The sequence below is a fragment of the Centropristis striata genome, chromosome 1 (assembly GCF_030273125.1).
Source record: "Centropristis striata isolate RG_2023a ecotype Rhode Island chromosome 1, C.striata_1.0, whole genome shotgun sequence".
NCBI classification, from domain to species: domain Eukaryota; kingdom Metazoa; phylum Chordata; class Actinopteri; order Perciformes; family Serranidae; genus Centropristis; species Centropristis striata.
In genome coordinates this window covers 33,962,200-33,979,169 of record NC_081517.1, presented here as the reverse complement: position 1 = coordinate 33,979,169, position 16,970 = coordinate 33,962,200, and the positions used below count along the sequence as shown (strand labels likewise).

The 16,970-nt window shown below is 37.1% G+C and overlaps 2 protein-coding genes across 2 annotated transcripts; one reads left to right on the top strand and one right to left on the bottom strand.

Moving 5' to 3' along the window:
• Positions 1 to 2,995: 2,995 nt before the first annotated feature.
• Positions 2,996 to 12,572, bottom strand: LOC131976549 (arf-GAP with dual PH domain-containing protein 2-like). The gene is made up of 14 exons (XM_059339632.1): positions 12,543 to 12,572; positions 12,352 to 12,429; positions 11,159 to 11,295; positions 10,478 to 10,783; positions 9,896 to 10,026; positions 9,014 to 9,105; positions 8,688 to 8,773; positions 8,492 to 8,604; positions 8,237 to 8,383; positions 6,087 to 6,170; positions 5,932 to 5,994; positions 5,741 to 5,818; positions 4,149 to 4,377; positions 2,996 to 3,496 (listed from the first exon to the last, which is right to left on the bottom strand). The coding sequence occupies exons 4-14, from the start codon at positions 10,563 to 10,565 to the stop codon at positions 3,468 to 3,470; spliced, it is 1,140 nt and encodes a 379-aa protein (XP_059195615.1). The 5' UTR covers positions 10,566 to 10,783; positions 11,159 to 11,295; positions 12,352 to 12,429; positions 12,543 to 12,572; the 3' UTR covers positions 2,996 to 3,467.
• tefm (transcription elongation factor, mitochondrial) lies at positions 12,125 to 16,955 on the top strand. The gene is made up of 5 exons (XM_059339621.1): positions 12,125 to 12,291; positions 12,613 to 13,097; positions 14,674 to 14,823; positions 15,004 to 15,182; positions 15,580 to 16,955. The coding sequence occupies exons 1-5, from the start codon at positions 12,213 to 12,215 to the stop codon at positions 15,848 to 15,850; spliced, it is 1,164 nt and encodes a 387-aa protein (XP_059195604.1). The 5' UTR covers positions 12,125 to 12,212; the 3' UTR covers positions 15,851 to 16,955.
• Positions 16,956 to 16,970: the final 15 nt, after the last annotated feature.

The window sequence follows — 16,970 nt, the reverse complement described above, 5'->3', positions numbered from 1 at the left end:
GTTTCACACTAACTAGGCCTAGTATCCGAGCCAATTAAAAGGAAACAGGAAGAGATTTCTCTTTATATAATTTTATATTTGACGTTATATGCTGTGTGATGGCTGCTACTGGGGCAGGATCAGCAAAGACCAAAAAATATAATAATTAAGTGAAGGACAAAAAAAGCTAGAAGCGACAATGATCAACTGATGGAGAGAATTTAAAGAATTTAAAGGATTTAAAACCGATCCTACATCGGCCCTTTTCTTCCTAGACATGTACGTAATATGTCTGTTATATTTATGAAATAGGTCTACATTTGGTTGTTTTACATCGATATATGAGTTTATGGTTGACAGTAAAACAGTTTAACAAACATACAGTACCTCATCACTATGCATCCTGCAGACAAAAAAGAAAAAATGCATAAAAAGTATTTTTTCTTATACTTCTAAAATTAAAAGCTTGAGCACTACCAACTCTCTGTGACTCGTGGTTTTTTTGTCCTTGGGTTAGTTAATTCTTTGATTTTCTCTTTGCTGACTCAGTATCAGCCATTGCACAAAATATAACACAAAAAATAACATTCTGGGAACTGCTTGGAATTCAAATACTCAACTCACTACTATACTTAAATACGTGACTTGAGTAAATGTACTCTTACTTTCCACCGCTGGTTAAGATACAGACCAGGCTCTCAATACATTCCAGTTTTGAAATATTGGACTGGTTGGGTCGAAGATATTTCTGGTACCGGGAAAATATCTCGGAGTGAGTCCTCTTACGTTTTCTCCTACCTCGACAGCCCCTGTTATTACAGTTTTTCTCAGTAGCTTTGGTGCATTTCTCACATCACTATTAACATTTGAACAACAGTTAGTGCATTTCTCAAAACAATTAGTACAAACTGCAAAACCTAGTTGATAACCTAAACCTTGCTCAAATGGATAGCTTATTCCACAAAAGCAAGTATTCATGTCAATGAAAGTGTCAGTGTCATCAAGATAAAAAGTCCTGACACCATTGAACAGGATAGTCAAATGGCTCTGTCATGTTTTCATTATGATAGTTTACTCTGTAAATGTTTTCCAATGCAAAAAAGTCAGATCTTGGTGACGCTACCTGAAAATGCTCAAGACAGCTTATATACTATTTGCACAGCCATTTGAAAACTACAGTTAAGTTAAACATGACTGTATTTAGTGAGGTAACTTAGTACAACACACTGAACATTGTATATTTCACATTTTTATTGCATATGCTCTTTTCAATTCTAATTCCTTTACAGCATTGTACAAAAGGAAAAAAACACCCTTATTTACAACAAACATAAACTCCCTTTGGGTAGAGATGTGCACAGTACAGTGTCACTGTGTTGTAGAAACGGTCCACACTATGTCCTGCTAGGTTCATATATGCTTGTACAGTGTTTATGGGTTTATGGGATTCAGCTCTGAGTGATTGTAGAGAAGTGGCTTATCATTGGTTGCAACAAATGCTTCACACAGCCCTTCTCATCAATGAAATTTGAGCTTCGCCTGAGATAATTTTTTCAATTCCGGAGACATTTTCAGTAAAAAAAATAAAGAGTCAATTTTTTTTAGAAAATTTGCTTGACAGATTTTGACAACTAGTTCAACATTTTTGTATGTAATGACTCAAGCAATGGAATGAGGACTATTCGTTTTATATGTAATGACTATTCAGCATTCACAAGTATAGTTCATTTTGACTGACATGACACAAGCAAATAATAAAGTTATAAAACAGCAGAGAGTTGTATGAAAGCATTTGATGCATGTCCAAAAGCATTTGTAATTTGCTGGAAGGAATGAGAAACTGCTATTATGATGTGCACAAATGACTTAATGTTGTGGAGGTTGTGCAAATGTTAATATTGATTTGAGAAATGCACCAAAGCAACTGAGAAAAACTGTAGGCCCGCGCCACCAGCAGAAACCAGAAGTTTTGCACAATGTGTGGAGGCCTAAGTACACATTTATTTAGATAATTGCATCATGGAAGCACAATATAAACAGAAATAATCAAGGTTTTAAAAGGGGCCTTTGGGCTGCTTGGCCTGGTTGATAATTCACCTTTGCCTATCACAACAATCTGAATATGTGACATTATTCCCAAGTGTTACCTCTGATCAGTGTTGGAAAAAGTACTCAGATCCTTTTCTTAAGTACAAGTAATAATTCCACACTGTGAAATTACTCCACTACAAGTAAAAGTCCTGCATTTCAAATGTAAAAGTACAAAAAAGGTATCAGCATCAACATGTACTTTAAGTATCAAAAGTAAAAGTAGTAAAAGCAGTGTTTATCAAAGTAGTTTTTCAAGTACTTCATTTACTGTTAACAGGTTTATGAGGAAAATGTGTTGTCACATGATCATGTTTTTATGTTAAATTTTAACTCAGAAAGTAACTAAAGCTGGCAGCTAAATGCAGTGGAGTAGTATAAAGTTACATAAAATGCAAATGCTCAAGTAAAGTACAAGTACCCCAAAATTCTACTTAAGTTCAGCACTCGAGTAAATGTATTTAGTTACATTCCGGAACGACCTACATCACAACTTTGTTAATTTGTTACTGGAGAAGAATCAGGAATTAGTAGCTCCATACTAGCATTTAGTTTTTTCACACCAAAAAAATGGAAAACAAATCTTTCTGTTTTAAGTGCTGCTGTTGTTGCAGCCTATATCCTTTCTTCTTGGCAGACCTTTTGTTATTTATTTTTTTATTTTAGTCATCTTACTTTTTTTAATTGCTGTTAATTGTTTTTGATGGACATGTCCGCTAGTTGTGTTTTATTGGATTTTCCATCACTTATTACTGAGGTTTTTAATGTGTATATCCATCTGTACATCTGTTACTGTGAAAGAGCATAATGCTCGGTCAACTTTCCCTGAATAAACAATGGTTGACGATGATAAAAACTTTACTATATATACCTCTAGAGCTGGTAAAACAGGACTATTAAAAGCAGGAGTCAACTGTGTATTCAATTTATTCAAATTATAAAGAGGTCAAAGAACTATACAGAGAGTTAAAATGAAACTTAATCTTTTCAAGATGTGCAAATTGAATAAAACATAAAATACAAAATAACTACGGAACAATTTATAATTAAAAGAAATTATACATGAAGTCTTAGTCTGTTACTTTTTTACCTTATTTTAAATAAATACAATATTTGCTTCCAGTGTATTCATAATGACAATGCAATAAATTCAAGCTTCTGATGTGCAGCAATGTCAGCTGAGACTTCCCCGAGGTGTCACAAGGTGTCATCACAGATGCTGCAGTCCGTGCAAAGTGTAGGAGACGATCATGTCAGTGGTGTCAGTCGAACAGTTCTGCCAGTAAAATAAAGAGTTTGTCTCCATTTTTTTAAATTATCGCTGACATGTTTGGGGGCATCTCTTTGAAGACGAGTTCATGTCCTTTAACAGCTGCAGACCAGCAGATAAACTGCTCCGGTCATTTCCCTCTCCTCATGTTGGCTTCATCTGTATCACAGAGATAAAGGAGGAGGAGTTAGGAGTGAGTATTCACTTCACATTACCTACCGTGTTTCAAGGTTATTATAGTTAACGAAAACTAAATAAATAACGAAAACTAGAATTAAAAAAACATTTTAGTTAACTTAAATAAGAATAAAAACAAGAGTTTTTAAAAAAAACTATATTAACTGAAACTGTATTGTGTGGTCACAAAACTAACTAAAACTAACTAAAATTATAGTGAAAATGTCCTTAGTTTTCGTCTTTGTCAACTTTTTTCATACATAAACCTTTTTGGTTAATATGAAATCTATTTCATCTATCTGGTTTTATGACTTAATAGCCTTGTTGGGGCTGAGATGGATCAGACAAAGGAAATAAAGGCAACATTTATTTATGACCTTATTGAATCTGGCATCCAACAAATACCCCATTAGAAAAAACTAAAACTAACACTAAAACTAATAAAAACTAAACTAAAACGCAGCATTTTCAAAAAATAAAAACTAAACTAAAACTAACAAACTCACTCTAAAAACGAACTAAAACTAACTGAATTTGAAAACAAAAATTCACAACGAAATTAAAACTGAGACTAATAAAAAATCCAAAACTATTATAACCTTGCCGTGTTTCAAGTGTAACATCAGTGTCTTACTAGCGTAGTCCTCCGGGGTCATGGGTTGAGCGATGACCTTTCTGAAGGCCTCCAGCCACTCCCTCTGCTCCTGGTCCTGATCACACATGAACACAAACTCCCTGTGTGGAGTCTTTAGTGTGATGCCGCAGTGCCAGCGGCTTCCCCTGGTGCTCCGCCCGCCGTTTTCTGAGACAGAGTAGCTGTGGCTCTCTGTGCCGATGAAGACAGCACCCAGCTCCGTGGCATCCTAATAGTCAGGGGTGGAAGAAGTATTCAGATTGTTTACTCAAGTAAAAATACCAGTACAGCAATGTAAAAATAGTCCATGACAAGTAAACTGGTCTGCCTTTACAGGTTAAAAAGTTAAAATAATAAGTAAATAGTTCATAAGTTAGTAGCAGGTTCTTGGTTCAGAGAAACCGCGTCAGACTGAGATATCTTACTTTCGTTTTACAGAAATCGCGTCCGAGCGAGCGCTCTTTTCCTTAAGATCAAAGACAGCTTAACGACGGCTGATGATATATTTTTAAGAGTTTTCTGACGCTTGTGCCCTGGAAAATATTTATCTATTTTTCTATTTAAGAGTTAGTTTGATATGTTTTCTATGAATATTATGCTAGCTTTAGCAAAGGCTAACTGTTATAATTTTGTGTGCTGTTATGGATGCTAATTGAAATGTAGGCTACATATAGTGCTTGTTTGTATAGTGTTAAGTTAATTGTGTTTCTGTCTGTAACAATTACAGTTTTACGATGGGAAATAGAGACTTCGTTAAAAGACAAGAAAATTCAAGCCTTGTGGTTTCTTGGAGGACTTCTCTACTACACCGTTATCTGACTGTCTAGCTTTGTACAAGCACACGCACTGTGAGGGCAGTAGATACACGTTTTCTGAAAGTACATAAATATTAGCAGCAAAATTTAGATAAAGTAAAAGTAATGGTTTGGTCACTTTAAATTATATTTTATCGTATACGTATGACATCATTAGATGATTAATCCTAAAGCATCAGTGCAGAGGGAGAATACAATATTTGGTAGAGTTTTTATCAACTCAGTCATCTGAAATGTGACTCTGTCAACTCGCTGCTTTTCGTAAGATGTCAAAAGCCCAAAAAGTTGTAAATCACTGGTTTAATCTTGAACAATGTGGTGTACTTTTAAAGCTTCCTATTATTATCGATTGTGTCCAATTTTGATCTCAAAATTAACTAGAGCTATAAAATAAATGTAGTGAAATGTAGTGGAGTGGAATTATAACTGCATGAAATGGAAGTACTCAAGTCAAGTACAAGTACCATATCTCAAAATTGTAATTAAGTACAGTATTTGAGTAAATTATGAATGAGTTATTTTTCATACTGCAGTAACAGTAAAAATGAACAATACCTTGGTTCATATCAGGCTAATATTTCAGTATTTTTCACCAAGATGTTGTCTACCTCCAAAATAAACTTTTATTTTGATAAATTTATTTAAATGCATAATCATTATATTTTTTTAGCACCGAATGAAAATTATTGCTTAGTATTATATATAGATAAACACATATATTGACTTAACACACTTTATACACACACTGTAGGGACTGTGGTATTATCTGTTATTTACCAGAGGACTTTTAAAATACAGAAGCTTTCTGTTCATTGAGCACAATGTAAACCATCTCTTCTTAAATGGCTCCCGTTGCTGAAAGCACACACACACACACACACAGAGGCAGAGAGAGAGAAAAAAAATAAATTAACTAATTTGTCCAATAAAATAAATATGAATAAGTACAATAAAGATAGTTGACAAACCGTTGGGCCAGTTTTCTCCATGTAGCCCTCCTTCAGGCAGTGTCTCGTTATCTGAGGTATTAACTGTGCAGAGACATAGGTCACTCTGTTATTGGAACAACACTTTACACAACACTTCTATCATTTGTGCTAAAGCTTTTGAAATTTTGTCTCACGTCATTGTCTCGAAGAGTGGGATTTTTCTTCTGCAGGTAAGCCAGACGTGTTGCTCGAATAGCATTGAACAAGGATACAATCACCTAGAAGGCATCAGATACAGGAGAGTACATCAGCAAGATAAAACCTGCAGGTAAGGTTGTCACAAGGAAGCAAAATAGGACCCCCCCCCCAACACACACACACACACACACACACAAAAAGTCACTTAATGAATACAGTGCAGTTCATTTTCAGAATCAGAATCAAAATGACTTTAATAATCCCCAGGAGGAAATTGCTTTCGTCACAGAGACTCCAGTGTGAAAATATTATGAGATACAATAAATGAAATAAAATAAGAATTAAGAATTAAATCAAATATACATTCCTTGTTGTTTAAATCTGTGCAGCTTTGGGGTTAAAATGGTTAAAATCGGATTGTATGTTTATTTTCTTCTGTACTTTCTATACCATCAGATGTATGATTAATGGGGATCATGTGGTTTTAAACATATGTTATCAAAAAGCAGTGATACTTTTGACAACCTTACAGTTTTTCTCAATTGCTAAAACACTAAACCCTATTGTCTGAACCAAATGCTCAGTTGCCTGAAGCCACTGATTGAATCAATCACTCTTTTGGCAAAACCATAAGCACTTTTCACCTGTTTAGACACAACTTGCCAACACATTTTCATTGTGATGCACCCGTGCTGCATAATGGTGAGCACAGGTGACAAAAGTCAAACACAATTAAACCACAATTGTCACCAATTGAACACAACAACTCAAAATTGATCACACTTGTGGCTAATGATATGACGGAACCATAGACTAACATATAAGCCAGTTCAGAGAGCACTGGTTTGTGAGGCCCTACAATGGAAATAATCTAAAAGGAAGAGTGAGAGGAGGTCAAGGTGGTCAGCAAAGACAGAACAGTAATATCTGATGAAATCAGAGCTACTGTGATTGACCATGTTCTTGTCCATGGTGTGAGCATGAGGGAGGCGGGACAAAGGGTACAGCCAAACATCAGTAGATTCACTGTGTCCACCATAATCCCAAGATTTAGAGAAGAGAACAGGTAATTACCTTTTTTGACATTATAGTACAGTATGTAAATGTTGACAGCAAGTACTGTATGGCATACTATATACTGTACCACAGTATACTGTAAGTAAATATGTGTCAGTACATCACTGTACCAATGTACTGTAGTATTGTAATGGAGGGTTAGTCTAACTGTTTAGTATTTCATGTATATTTTTTGCAACATGCATTTAGCCTACAGTGAACAATGAACATTTATTTCTCCAGCTTCATGTCCTGAGCGTTGTGATTTCTATTTTTCTATGTAGTGTTTAGTGACTGCTCAGTAGTGTTTTTAATTTTGATTGACTCGGGGCACGATTTGACAACATAGTTCAGATTTGAGCACAGATTGAACTGTTTTGAGGTGAAAGTTTGGTTTTGCAAGAAGAGTCTGAGGTTTTGTGAATGTAGCTTGAAAATTGGGTTTTGTGTTCACAGTTTAGAGAAAAGGAGAGGAGCTTTCAAGAAATGTGTCTTAGCAATCGAGAAAAACTGTAATGTCTGGACAGTTTTATTCAGTTTATGTAAATACAAAAAACTGAACACAGAAACTGTATTTGACCATTACACACATATACACAGTCGCCAATAAAGTTGGAATAAAATATGTTTCACGTCTTTGTGACAATGTGATTTACTATTGACAGATAAATCGTATAATATTCTCAAAACAGTATTAATTAATCTCTTCCAAACATATCACAATAAAAATGAAACCACAGTTAACAGAGGATAGTGTCTGAAAACAAACTTATTTCAATTTTAAGGGCGGCTTTGTATTTGTGTATGTTAAAAGTAAAGTATGATGCAAATGTGTGGAGTTTTTAGAGTTAAAGTTAGGTGTACATTCAATAGATGACTTTGTACAGTATTTCAAGGTTTTTCTCCCTCTGGCTTACAACTGGTTTTGGTGTTTTATTGATATTGCAATCAATAACCTTTGTCCCACTTCACTGCGTGCCTCACAGCAAGTGTGAGCTTCAAAGGTTTTAAGACTCTATACCTGCACTGAAGTCAAGACATGGATCTGTTAAAAGTAGAAATAAAAAGGCACCAAGGCACTCAAGCTCACCTGTCCCTTCTCATGATAAACAAACAGATTTCTGGTCCGTTCTTCGTGCAGGTAGGAGATCTGCAGGCCGTGAGCGTGGCTGATCTTCTCCGGCTGGAAAACGACATTCAGGTCCTTCATGGAGATCACAGCTTTGGGAAGCTTGGACTTTTTGGTTTTAATGAGGGGATTAATTACAGGGTTTTAAATTATTAGAAAGAAAAGCGATTTGACTGTGAAACACTGTAGACTGAATGATGATGTAGCTAAACTCACATCCTCTTTAGTAAAGTATTTGAGGGTGAAGTCTTTACGGGAGAGCAGGAAGACCCTCTTCAAAAACTGCTTGTTGTCTTTGCCCTTCTTCCAGAGTATTGACTCAAACTGATCTGGGTTAAATAGATCAAGAAAATACTGAACAGCAGATGATTGAAATAATATTATTATGTTAGTATAATGGAAGGATAATTACCTGAGCAGTAAGCTTGTAAGTAGTTGTTTTCTCCTGTAAACTCTCTTCTTTCATACTTTGCACGAATCCATTGATCCTTCAGGACTCTATAACAAAGCAAACCTTTACTGTTTCCTTATGGGTGAAACATTCAGAAACACCTGTCATTAATGAATGAGTCTAATTCATACTGTCTATAGTGATAGCTGCACATTGGTACCTAACTCCAAGTGTGTGTTCCTCTTTCTGTACCTCTTCACACACATTCACTAAAAATACTTCTGTACTTCTTTCACTTCCACTGTACTGATTAGTGAATGAAGGTTAATTTTGTGACAGTCACCCACATGCAGTCTTTCTGGTGCGGCCGGTAGAAGAAGGGAGGGACGCACTTCTCATAAATGGCTTTGGCTGCAGAATTTCCCATCTCCTGCATGAACTGAAACCACAAGATGTTCGATTTTAAAACAAGAAAATGTATGTGAATTGTCTTAGTTTCATTTTGTACATCCCTTATTTTACAGAGCAGAACTGCTTATTTGGTGAGACCTGAAACAAGATATAAGTTTGACGGACCGCAAGAGATAAGAAACAAAACATTTACTTCACGAAAACTCAGAAGTGCCTTAAACCTGCATTCTTTTTAATGGCCAGCAGGTGGAGACTCCACCAGTTTGTAAGTGAGTCAATAGGAAAATTACCCTACTTCTAACTTGATTTATCACCACAAACATTCTCATAATGACTTTATGGACTCAATCGCTAGTTTTAAGACTTTTTCAATACAGCATGATGATATTTTATACATTTTGGCCCCATTTACAAATAAATGGGATATGAATTAGAAAAATCATTAAAAAATATGAAGATAAAAAAATGCACTGTTGCTCATGAAGTTGAAATAAAATATATTTTACCTCTTTCCATGGAATGATTGTGACAATGTGTTTTATTCTTGACAAATAAAGTTAATATCTTCTCAAAACTTTATTAATCAGTCTCTTCCAAACATATCACAATGAAAATTAAACAACAATTAACAGAGGATTGTGTCTGAAAACAAAATTATTCCAACTTTAGGGGCAACCGTGTACATACTAATATGTACATACATATTGTTTTAGCATTAGGTGGGCTGTGCACATGTTCATAATATAAAAAAAGACTTACAAATAATAATACATGTTATAAGCCATTCAAACAAAATCAATTAAACTTCCAATTTATACCTCTACTAGTGAATCATCCCAGAGATCCAGACGTATGGATTTCACTTTGCTGATAATAGGTATATTACGATGCATCCCCGAGCAGTTCAGGCACACAAAGACACCGATAGTGTAAGAGGCCCAGTCAGGCTCTGAGAGAAAAAGAATATAAATACAGCATACAGCTCAATGTTTATACTGTAAGAATGATCTAAATACAGAACAAACCCACAAATTAATTAAACAAACACACATTAATGGGTACATTTAACAGTGAATTTAAGTATTTAATGTATTTCCCTCACACACACTAATTGTCACTGATGGCAACAAGGTGTGGGAGGAACAATGAAGTCATACCACAGAATATACAGTAGCCACCACTTCCCTTTATGAGCCTTTATTATAAAACATGACTTGGCTATAAAATATGACAATGGAGATAGTTCTGTTAACAAACAGCATCACGTGGCCTGATGGCGCAGGTTACTGTTTATCTTTCTTTTAACTTAAATAAAGAAAACACTAATACAGAAATAAAACATGTTATTATGATATAAAAAATAACATATTCTGGTAATGAATCTTTGCCAGCGTACTCACCAGGAGCTCCACAGTCAGCACACAAGTTGTTACCGGGCTGTCGCACCAGTTCCAGCAGAATTTTGTTATTCCTTTCCAGGTTGGCCATAGGTGAAGGTGGTTTCTTCTGTCAGACTGACAGCTGAGTCCCATCAAAAGAGCTGCTGGGTATTAACTCCATATTGCTTTCACACAATGAGCGGCAGAGAGCTGCTCTGTTCTCTGGCAGGTGAAAAACATAATTTCTTCTCAGTGGCCAACTGGCTCAGCATTTCCTCTTACCAGCACAGCATCATGAAGTTTATTGTTCTGCACACAAACGCAGAGCTCCAGAAATAACAGAGAAAGGAAGTGAAACAGACGTCACAGTGTAACAGGGCGATTAACTTACAGTATGAAACTGATGTGGTTCATAACTGTGAGCTGACTGGTGAGGGCGAGGTGTTGTCATGTTAGGACAGGTACACCGTAAATATCTGATGGTTTGTTATTGTTCATAATTATGACCAAATTTAGTTCCCAGTGGAGCTCCATTCAGCTTTAACCTGAGCAAAGCCAAACCAAGCCTAATCTAATTATCACACCTATGTTTGTGAGTGTTCAGGGCTTTTGAAGACAAACTTTTGAATACAGTCTAATTTCTAACATTTACTATACGCTAGTTAGAAAATTTGACTAGTATTGACTTTATGTAGCAAGTACCTTTTTATCGTTTGCTCCACTTCTGGTTTTGTCTCTTAACTTCTGGTTGCTGTCGCTGACTGTTCCTGATCCTCATATTCATTTCTCAGAGTTCAGAACACACATCCAAATATTTGCAGAGGTCAAATGGCCAGACGCTTTAAAAAAAAGCAACACATTACCACTTCCAGCATAGACAGGAAAGTAAAATAAATAATAATGGAGTGTGAGAACTTCCTTGAGTGAAAAGGTCAACATACTTGACCTGAAAAATTGTTTTATTTATATCGAAATATAAAGCTGCATCGATGTATTCTGGCCACTAGGGGGCAGGCACACTGATTTGGCCAGTTTATATAAGCGCCTTACTGTGTTAAATAAATAAAATATAGTTAAATGAATATCAACAGTGAACAAATTATATTATAAACTATATGTTTTGATGCTATGAAAAAAGATAAAATATTAAACAGTCATAAAATCTAATCAAAATGATGTACAGTTCTTGAGTAAATACACAGGTATAGGGCACATCTGGTAGTTTTTGGTGCTGTTAAATAATACTGCACAAAACTAAAATGTATTTCTTAATTAATCTAACCTTACTAGTATAAACGGGATATGGAAACATTAAAATATGAAGCTTGGTAATACAGTTATCTGTGGACTGCCATTAAATATTGAATGAATACATAAATTAATAAATAGACCTGTAGATAAATAATAATACTAATAATAACAATAACAATGAGTGTGCAATTATCAAATAAAAGTCCCCTGAAATAAATGCAGTCAGTTGAGAACTCAAAATGAGGATTTATTTCATTGCCATGTTTATTTGTTTCATATGAATATTTATATATTTAATATTGAAATTCTGTATTACTCAGCACCACATAGCTGTGTGCAATGAGACCCCACAAATTAAATGGCAGTATACACAGGATTTAACGTCGGCTCGCCAGTAACAAAAAAAGGAGAAGCGGAACCATTTGTATGCTGTAGTTCTACGCCGAGCGATTGAAACCGACGGACAACTTAAGGGCAAACTTGCTCAACCTGTAAAATGTTGTGAATGAAACAGTCGATTATTTATTTTAAATTAGCGAGGATGTGGGTCGCCAGGCGATTTCTGTCTTCGGTCGCTCAGAGAAGTAAGTTTTTGAAGTGAAATGTTTTTTTTTTCCTCGCTGTTTGCAAGTTGCATAACTTACCTTTGAATTCGTGGTGGTTAGCAATGTCAAGCTAACGTAGGTTTCATATCCTTTTTAACGTTAAACGTGTTAGTATTCCTGTTTTTAGAAAGTATTATTAAATCTACGCAGCCTTTAAGACGGATATATGTATGACAAGTTTAAATAACTTAACGCAACGTTAACTGTCATATTAAGAGCTTTCTACTCACGTGTTATGGGGAGCACAGAATTTTTTTTTATGGATTTGACAGCTCAGCATCATTTATATTGCTCCTGCAGGTCAGTTTGCAGGTCGGTCTGGCTTGTTCCGTCGCCCTCAGCACGGCTGCCTCCCGGAGCTCGAGCCGCGGTACCTTCAGTGCACATGTTGCTGGCGGAGCCGGGTTCCCGTGGCCGGCTTTGAGACCCTAAACGCAACAGTCTCCTCCACTTCTGAGCCCTGCAACGAGGACAACAGATCCCTGGACGCCTGCTACACCCCCGAGCAACGAGACACCATTCTGCTGCTGCTCAACAACGCCACACCGTCAGAGCTGGCCGGGGTCAAGCTCCTTAGGGGCCGCAAGTCGCTCAACATTGTGGACTACAGGACTAAAAACGGCCCCTTTAAAACTCTTGAGAGTGTGGTGAATGTGCCGCTGCTGAAGCACAAAAGTGCTGTCACAGTGTTCAACGCCATCCTCAACCCGGTCAAGAAGGAGAAGAAAGTGAGGGTCCAGTTGGCCAAGTTTGTCAGTCCAGAGGTTGACAAGTCGTGGCTGGAGGTGAGGCGCTTGTCTTTATGGGAGGAAAATGCTTATTGTGGCAACCACAAGGAGTTCTAAACATGAACTCAAGTGGCCAAGCAGATAGTTTTTTGTCTCATGGACTTGGGTTTGAGTCACTGTGTTGTCAGGTATCCACCCTACTTTAAGATTTAAGTAATTTAAGGATTTAAAAAAAAAGATTTCAGCCCTCCTGTTACATTTTGCTTGAAAAAGGCTTAGCCTTGGGGTTTGGGTCTGCCTGTTTACCATTAAATATTGCACTTGCACATATTGCGCACAACAACAATGGAGTTGTTGAACTTTTGAAATACAGGTAGAAAACCAACTCTTACAATCTTGCAGCAGAGTCAGAGATATCCTGACTTATAGTCCCTATGGTCGTAGTTAAAGGTATAATGTGTAACATTTCCAAAATACAAAAAAAAAATCAAAGTACACTAACATTATTCCAAATGTTTCCAACAATGTTGAACTAGGGGTGTGCCATATCGTATTGTTCACGATTATACCGGTATATTTTTTTATGGGTAAAAAAAAAGCATATCATTGGCAACATTCCTACTTTGTGACGTAGTGGCATAAGGGTTTCCCATTAATTACCTAGACCATGGCGGCCCGCCAGTCTCATGTGCTGCGCTAATGTCACATTTCAAGCTACTGAACGTATATCTACACGATTCATAATATAAAGCTATTTTGCGTTGCATCTCTGCTCAGCAGTGTCTGTCACCCATCAGCATTCACACACTTAAACACATGCACTGAATATACTGTGCTGTTGTGCCTACCTGTCTGTATTAGTCTCATCCCCACATCATCTCTCCGTGTGCGTCTGCGCGCGAGCCGAACTAAATACTATCAACCTGTCCGTCCGGCCAGTCAGAGGTCCAAACGGTCCAAACACACTGTTGAGCTAACATTGGCTAAGTTGTGTTAATCACAAAAAGCTACTATTACTTGTTTCTTTCAGTTGCCTGTCAATGGACACACCTGCATCAGCGTTGTGATTGTGTTACAAGCTGTCATAAATGTACTTTGTATCCAATTTTAAGATAGATTTGTTCAATACACTGTTTAGATCTTGGCCATTTAACTGTGTATTTTAACCAGATGAAGAATTTTAAGTAATCTGACGTCTGGATCTTAAAGGTGGTGCACATGACATTCAGGCCATTTCTTTGGTACAGAGTCTGAGCACGAATTTCCTCCATACTGCTTTCATTCTCATTCCAAACTCGCCATTTGGCATCACTTTTTGACTCACTACTCACAGGGTACTAACATGCACACACAGCTGGGTTGTCTACCACAACAAAGTGATAACCTTCTTGACAAAGCTCTCCAAAAACCCCAGAAAATATTATTATATAACTGCTTTTACATACTGTGTAGTACATCCTGAGACAGTAGGGCAACACACATCCCACTCCTGTTGGATACCTGGCACTGACCTTCAAATAATCTGCATTATATCTAGTGTTCTTCTCATCATTTGCCAAACGGATATTAAAAATAACCAGACAGAGCAGGATAATTCACCATGAGCACCTGTCATGATTCTGTGTTTACCCAGGAAGCCAACACCGTTGTGTCGATAGTATGTGGGACTAATAGAGTCGCCTGGGCTCATGTGGACCGCAGGATGATGTTGCTGGATTGGCAGCAGCTGGACTGTCCAAATTTCTTGAGGGGAACATACATGGCTTCTGCTTACTTGACTGATGTGAGTGTAAATACCAGAGTTCCTGTTATTATTGAAGTTTTACATAAAGAATAGTTGAATGAGCTTTCATAGAGAAACTATGTAACACCTATTTAAGTTTGTTATAAACATCAGGGTTGAACTCACAGTACAGAATAGAAGCCTATATACAACTGTACAACTTTTCTTTTCTGCCATCAGGTCTCTGCAGTTCTGGCACTTCTCCCATCAGCAGACTTCTACATAGTAGAGAAACCCTCCATCTCAATGCATAATACAAACTTGTACCCCATCATGGCCCACATGAGGTCTGTGGAGGCCATGCTGTTCGCTCTGCTGGAGCCAAGAAACTCATCACCTGACACCAACATACCCCCCAGGTGGGAAAAAGGGATTTCATATCAATTACTATGGTAGTCATCGGAGCGCTAAGCCAAAAGTAGCCGACTCGTCAGAGGGAAGTCTCTAGTGTGCTTGCCTTGTGGACCCATAGATAGTAATTTTATACATGAAAGCTGGCTTCATGCGCCACTGAGCAACTTTAATAAATGGGGTCCTGTATCCAGTTCTCTTTATACATCCACATACAAAATGAACACGTTTCTCTTATCTTCAGCACATTCTTGACTGTAAGAGGGCAGAGACACAATTGTGTGAGATGCTCAACTGAGTGAACTTTTTTTAGTTTAGCTTTTTTTTTTTTTTGTGGCATCTGTTTGAAGTCTGACGGTTCACATAATGACTTGTCCCGTCTTTCATCTCTTCCTTCCTTTGCAGGGTTCTGAACATGATGCGAACTGCTGTGGGACGTCACTTTGGGCTCATGGTGGGCATGGTGCGCACCAGTGGAGCACAGATCGTGCAACAGCTGATGACTGAGTCGGTGACACAGGAGCTTCCCAGGATAAATTTCCCCCCAGAGCTGCTGTTGAAATACAGGAATTATTTCCAGATGAACAGCAGAAGAGGAGGAGAGGAACTCTGTGACGCTCTGCTGCAGGCTGTGACTTTTTTCGAGCTGCTTAGTGCTTCCCAATCTTCCAGTTAGCACCACATGGACCGATCTCGTGCCCCGAACGTGCACTACATCCACCAAATAAGACCTTCTGAGCCCTTTTAGACTTGAACCAAACATTCAGTTCTTCTACAGCTTTGGTGGTGGTTGATAGTACATTTGTAGTACTGAATATTGTGTCATAAAACACCCTTATACTGTTTTTTCGGATGCTGAACAGCATGATTTCTGCAGTGTTAAGTTTTGAGATGCACCGATTTCACTTTTTAGTGCCGATACCGATACAGGAGTTTGTCAGTGTTTAATAATAAGCTGTCTGTGCCTCACCATGTGGAAATGACTGGGATCATTCTTTTATGTGTAAGGCAACATCAGGTTTGACTATAGACTCTTTATAAAGATGGACAATGTAGCTCCACTTTCTCCCATTGTACAAAAGTTAAGCCAAAATATTCCGTATACAGAAGCTGCCATCCTGCACATTTAAAGCATGTGTCTGCACAGAAGTGATCAGCGTCAAGGTCCGGCCCATACAACCGCCCGGCCAATCTTTTGTCATTCATTGCTACACCCATCATTAAAAAACATATATATATATATATCAGAAAAATGAACACTTGAACTTACAACATTATGGTAGGAAGTACTTAAAATGATAACGTTAGCAGATGGGACCTGGGCCAAACTAAGAAAGATCAAAGTATAAATCAAATACAATTTTCCCCTAAGATGGTGTCTGAGGGAGCAGGATTTGAGACCTGTACTGCAGTGAGGCATCCTTCTTTATAATCAGTCTACGGGCATGACTTAAACATTGCTTTCCTATCTTTTTAAGACAAAATGTATAAAAATAAATATAAAATTACTGAATTGTTATTTATTATTAAAATGATAAATTGTGCATGAACCACTTGGTAAAAAAATCTAAAAATAAACAGTGTATAATCTTTAAATACAAACAAATTGCTCCAAACCTAAACAGGATATAGAATGTCTGTCTATAAACAGAACAGAATTGATCAGCCTCATTGTCAACAAAACCCTGTCCAGCTGTTTGAGTCAATATCTGTGCATTTTTGTTACTTGGACTGTCAACATTGTTTGATTTGGACACTTGAATAAAGTAAATGGCGTCTGTCATCATCTTGCCGTC

What these genes read in the sequence shown, in the direction of transcription:
- LOC131976549 (XM_059339632.1), bottom strand. Translation starts at nt 10,565, where the DNA reads ATGGCCAACCTGGAAAGGAATAACAAAATTCTGCTGGAACTGGTGCGA. An exon ending in TTTATCATGAGAAGGGACAG is followed by an intron (nt 6,171 to 8,236) that starts GTGAGCTTGAGT and finishes GATGCCTTCTAG; the next exon opens with GTGATTGTATCCTTGTTCAA. An exon ending in CCACTCTTCGAGACAATGAC is followed by an intron (nt 5,995 to 6,086) that starts GTGAGACAAAAT and finishes GTCTCTGCACAG; the next exon opens with TTAATACCTCAGATAACGAG.
- tefm (XM_059339621.1), top strand. Translation starts at nt 12,213, where the DNA reads ATGAAACAGTCGATTATTTATTTTAAATTAGCGAGGATGTGGGTCGCC. An exon ending in GTCTTCGGTCGCTCAGAGAA is followed by an intron (nt 12,292 to 12,612) that starts GTAAGTTTTTGA and finishes TTGCTCCTGCAG; the next exon opens with GTCAGTTTGCAGGTCGGTCT. An exon ending in TTGACAAGTCGTGGCTGGAG is followed by an intron (nt 13,098 to 14,673) that starts GTGAGGCGCTTG and finishes GTGTTTACCCAG; the next exon opens with GAAGCCAACACCGTTGTGTC.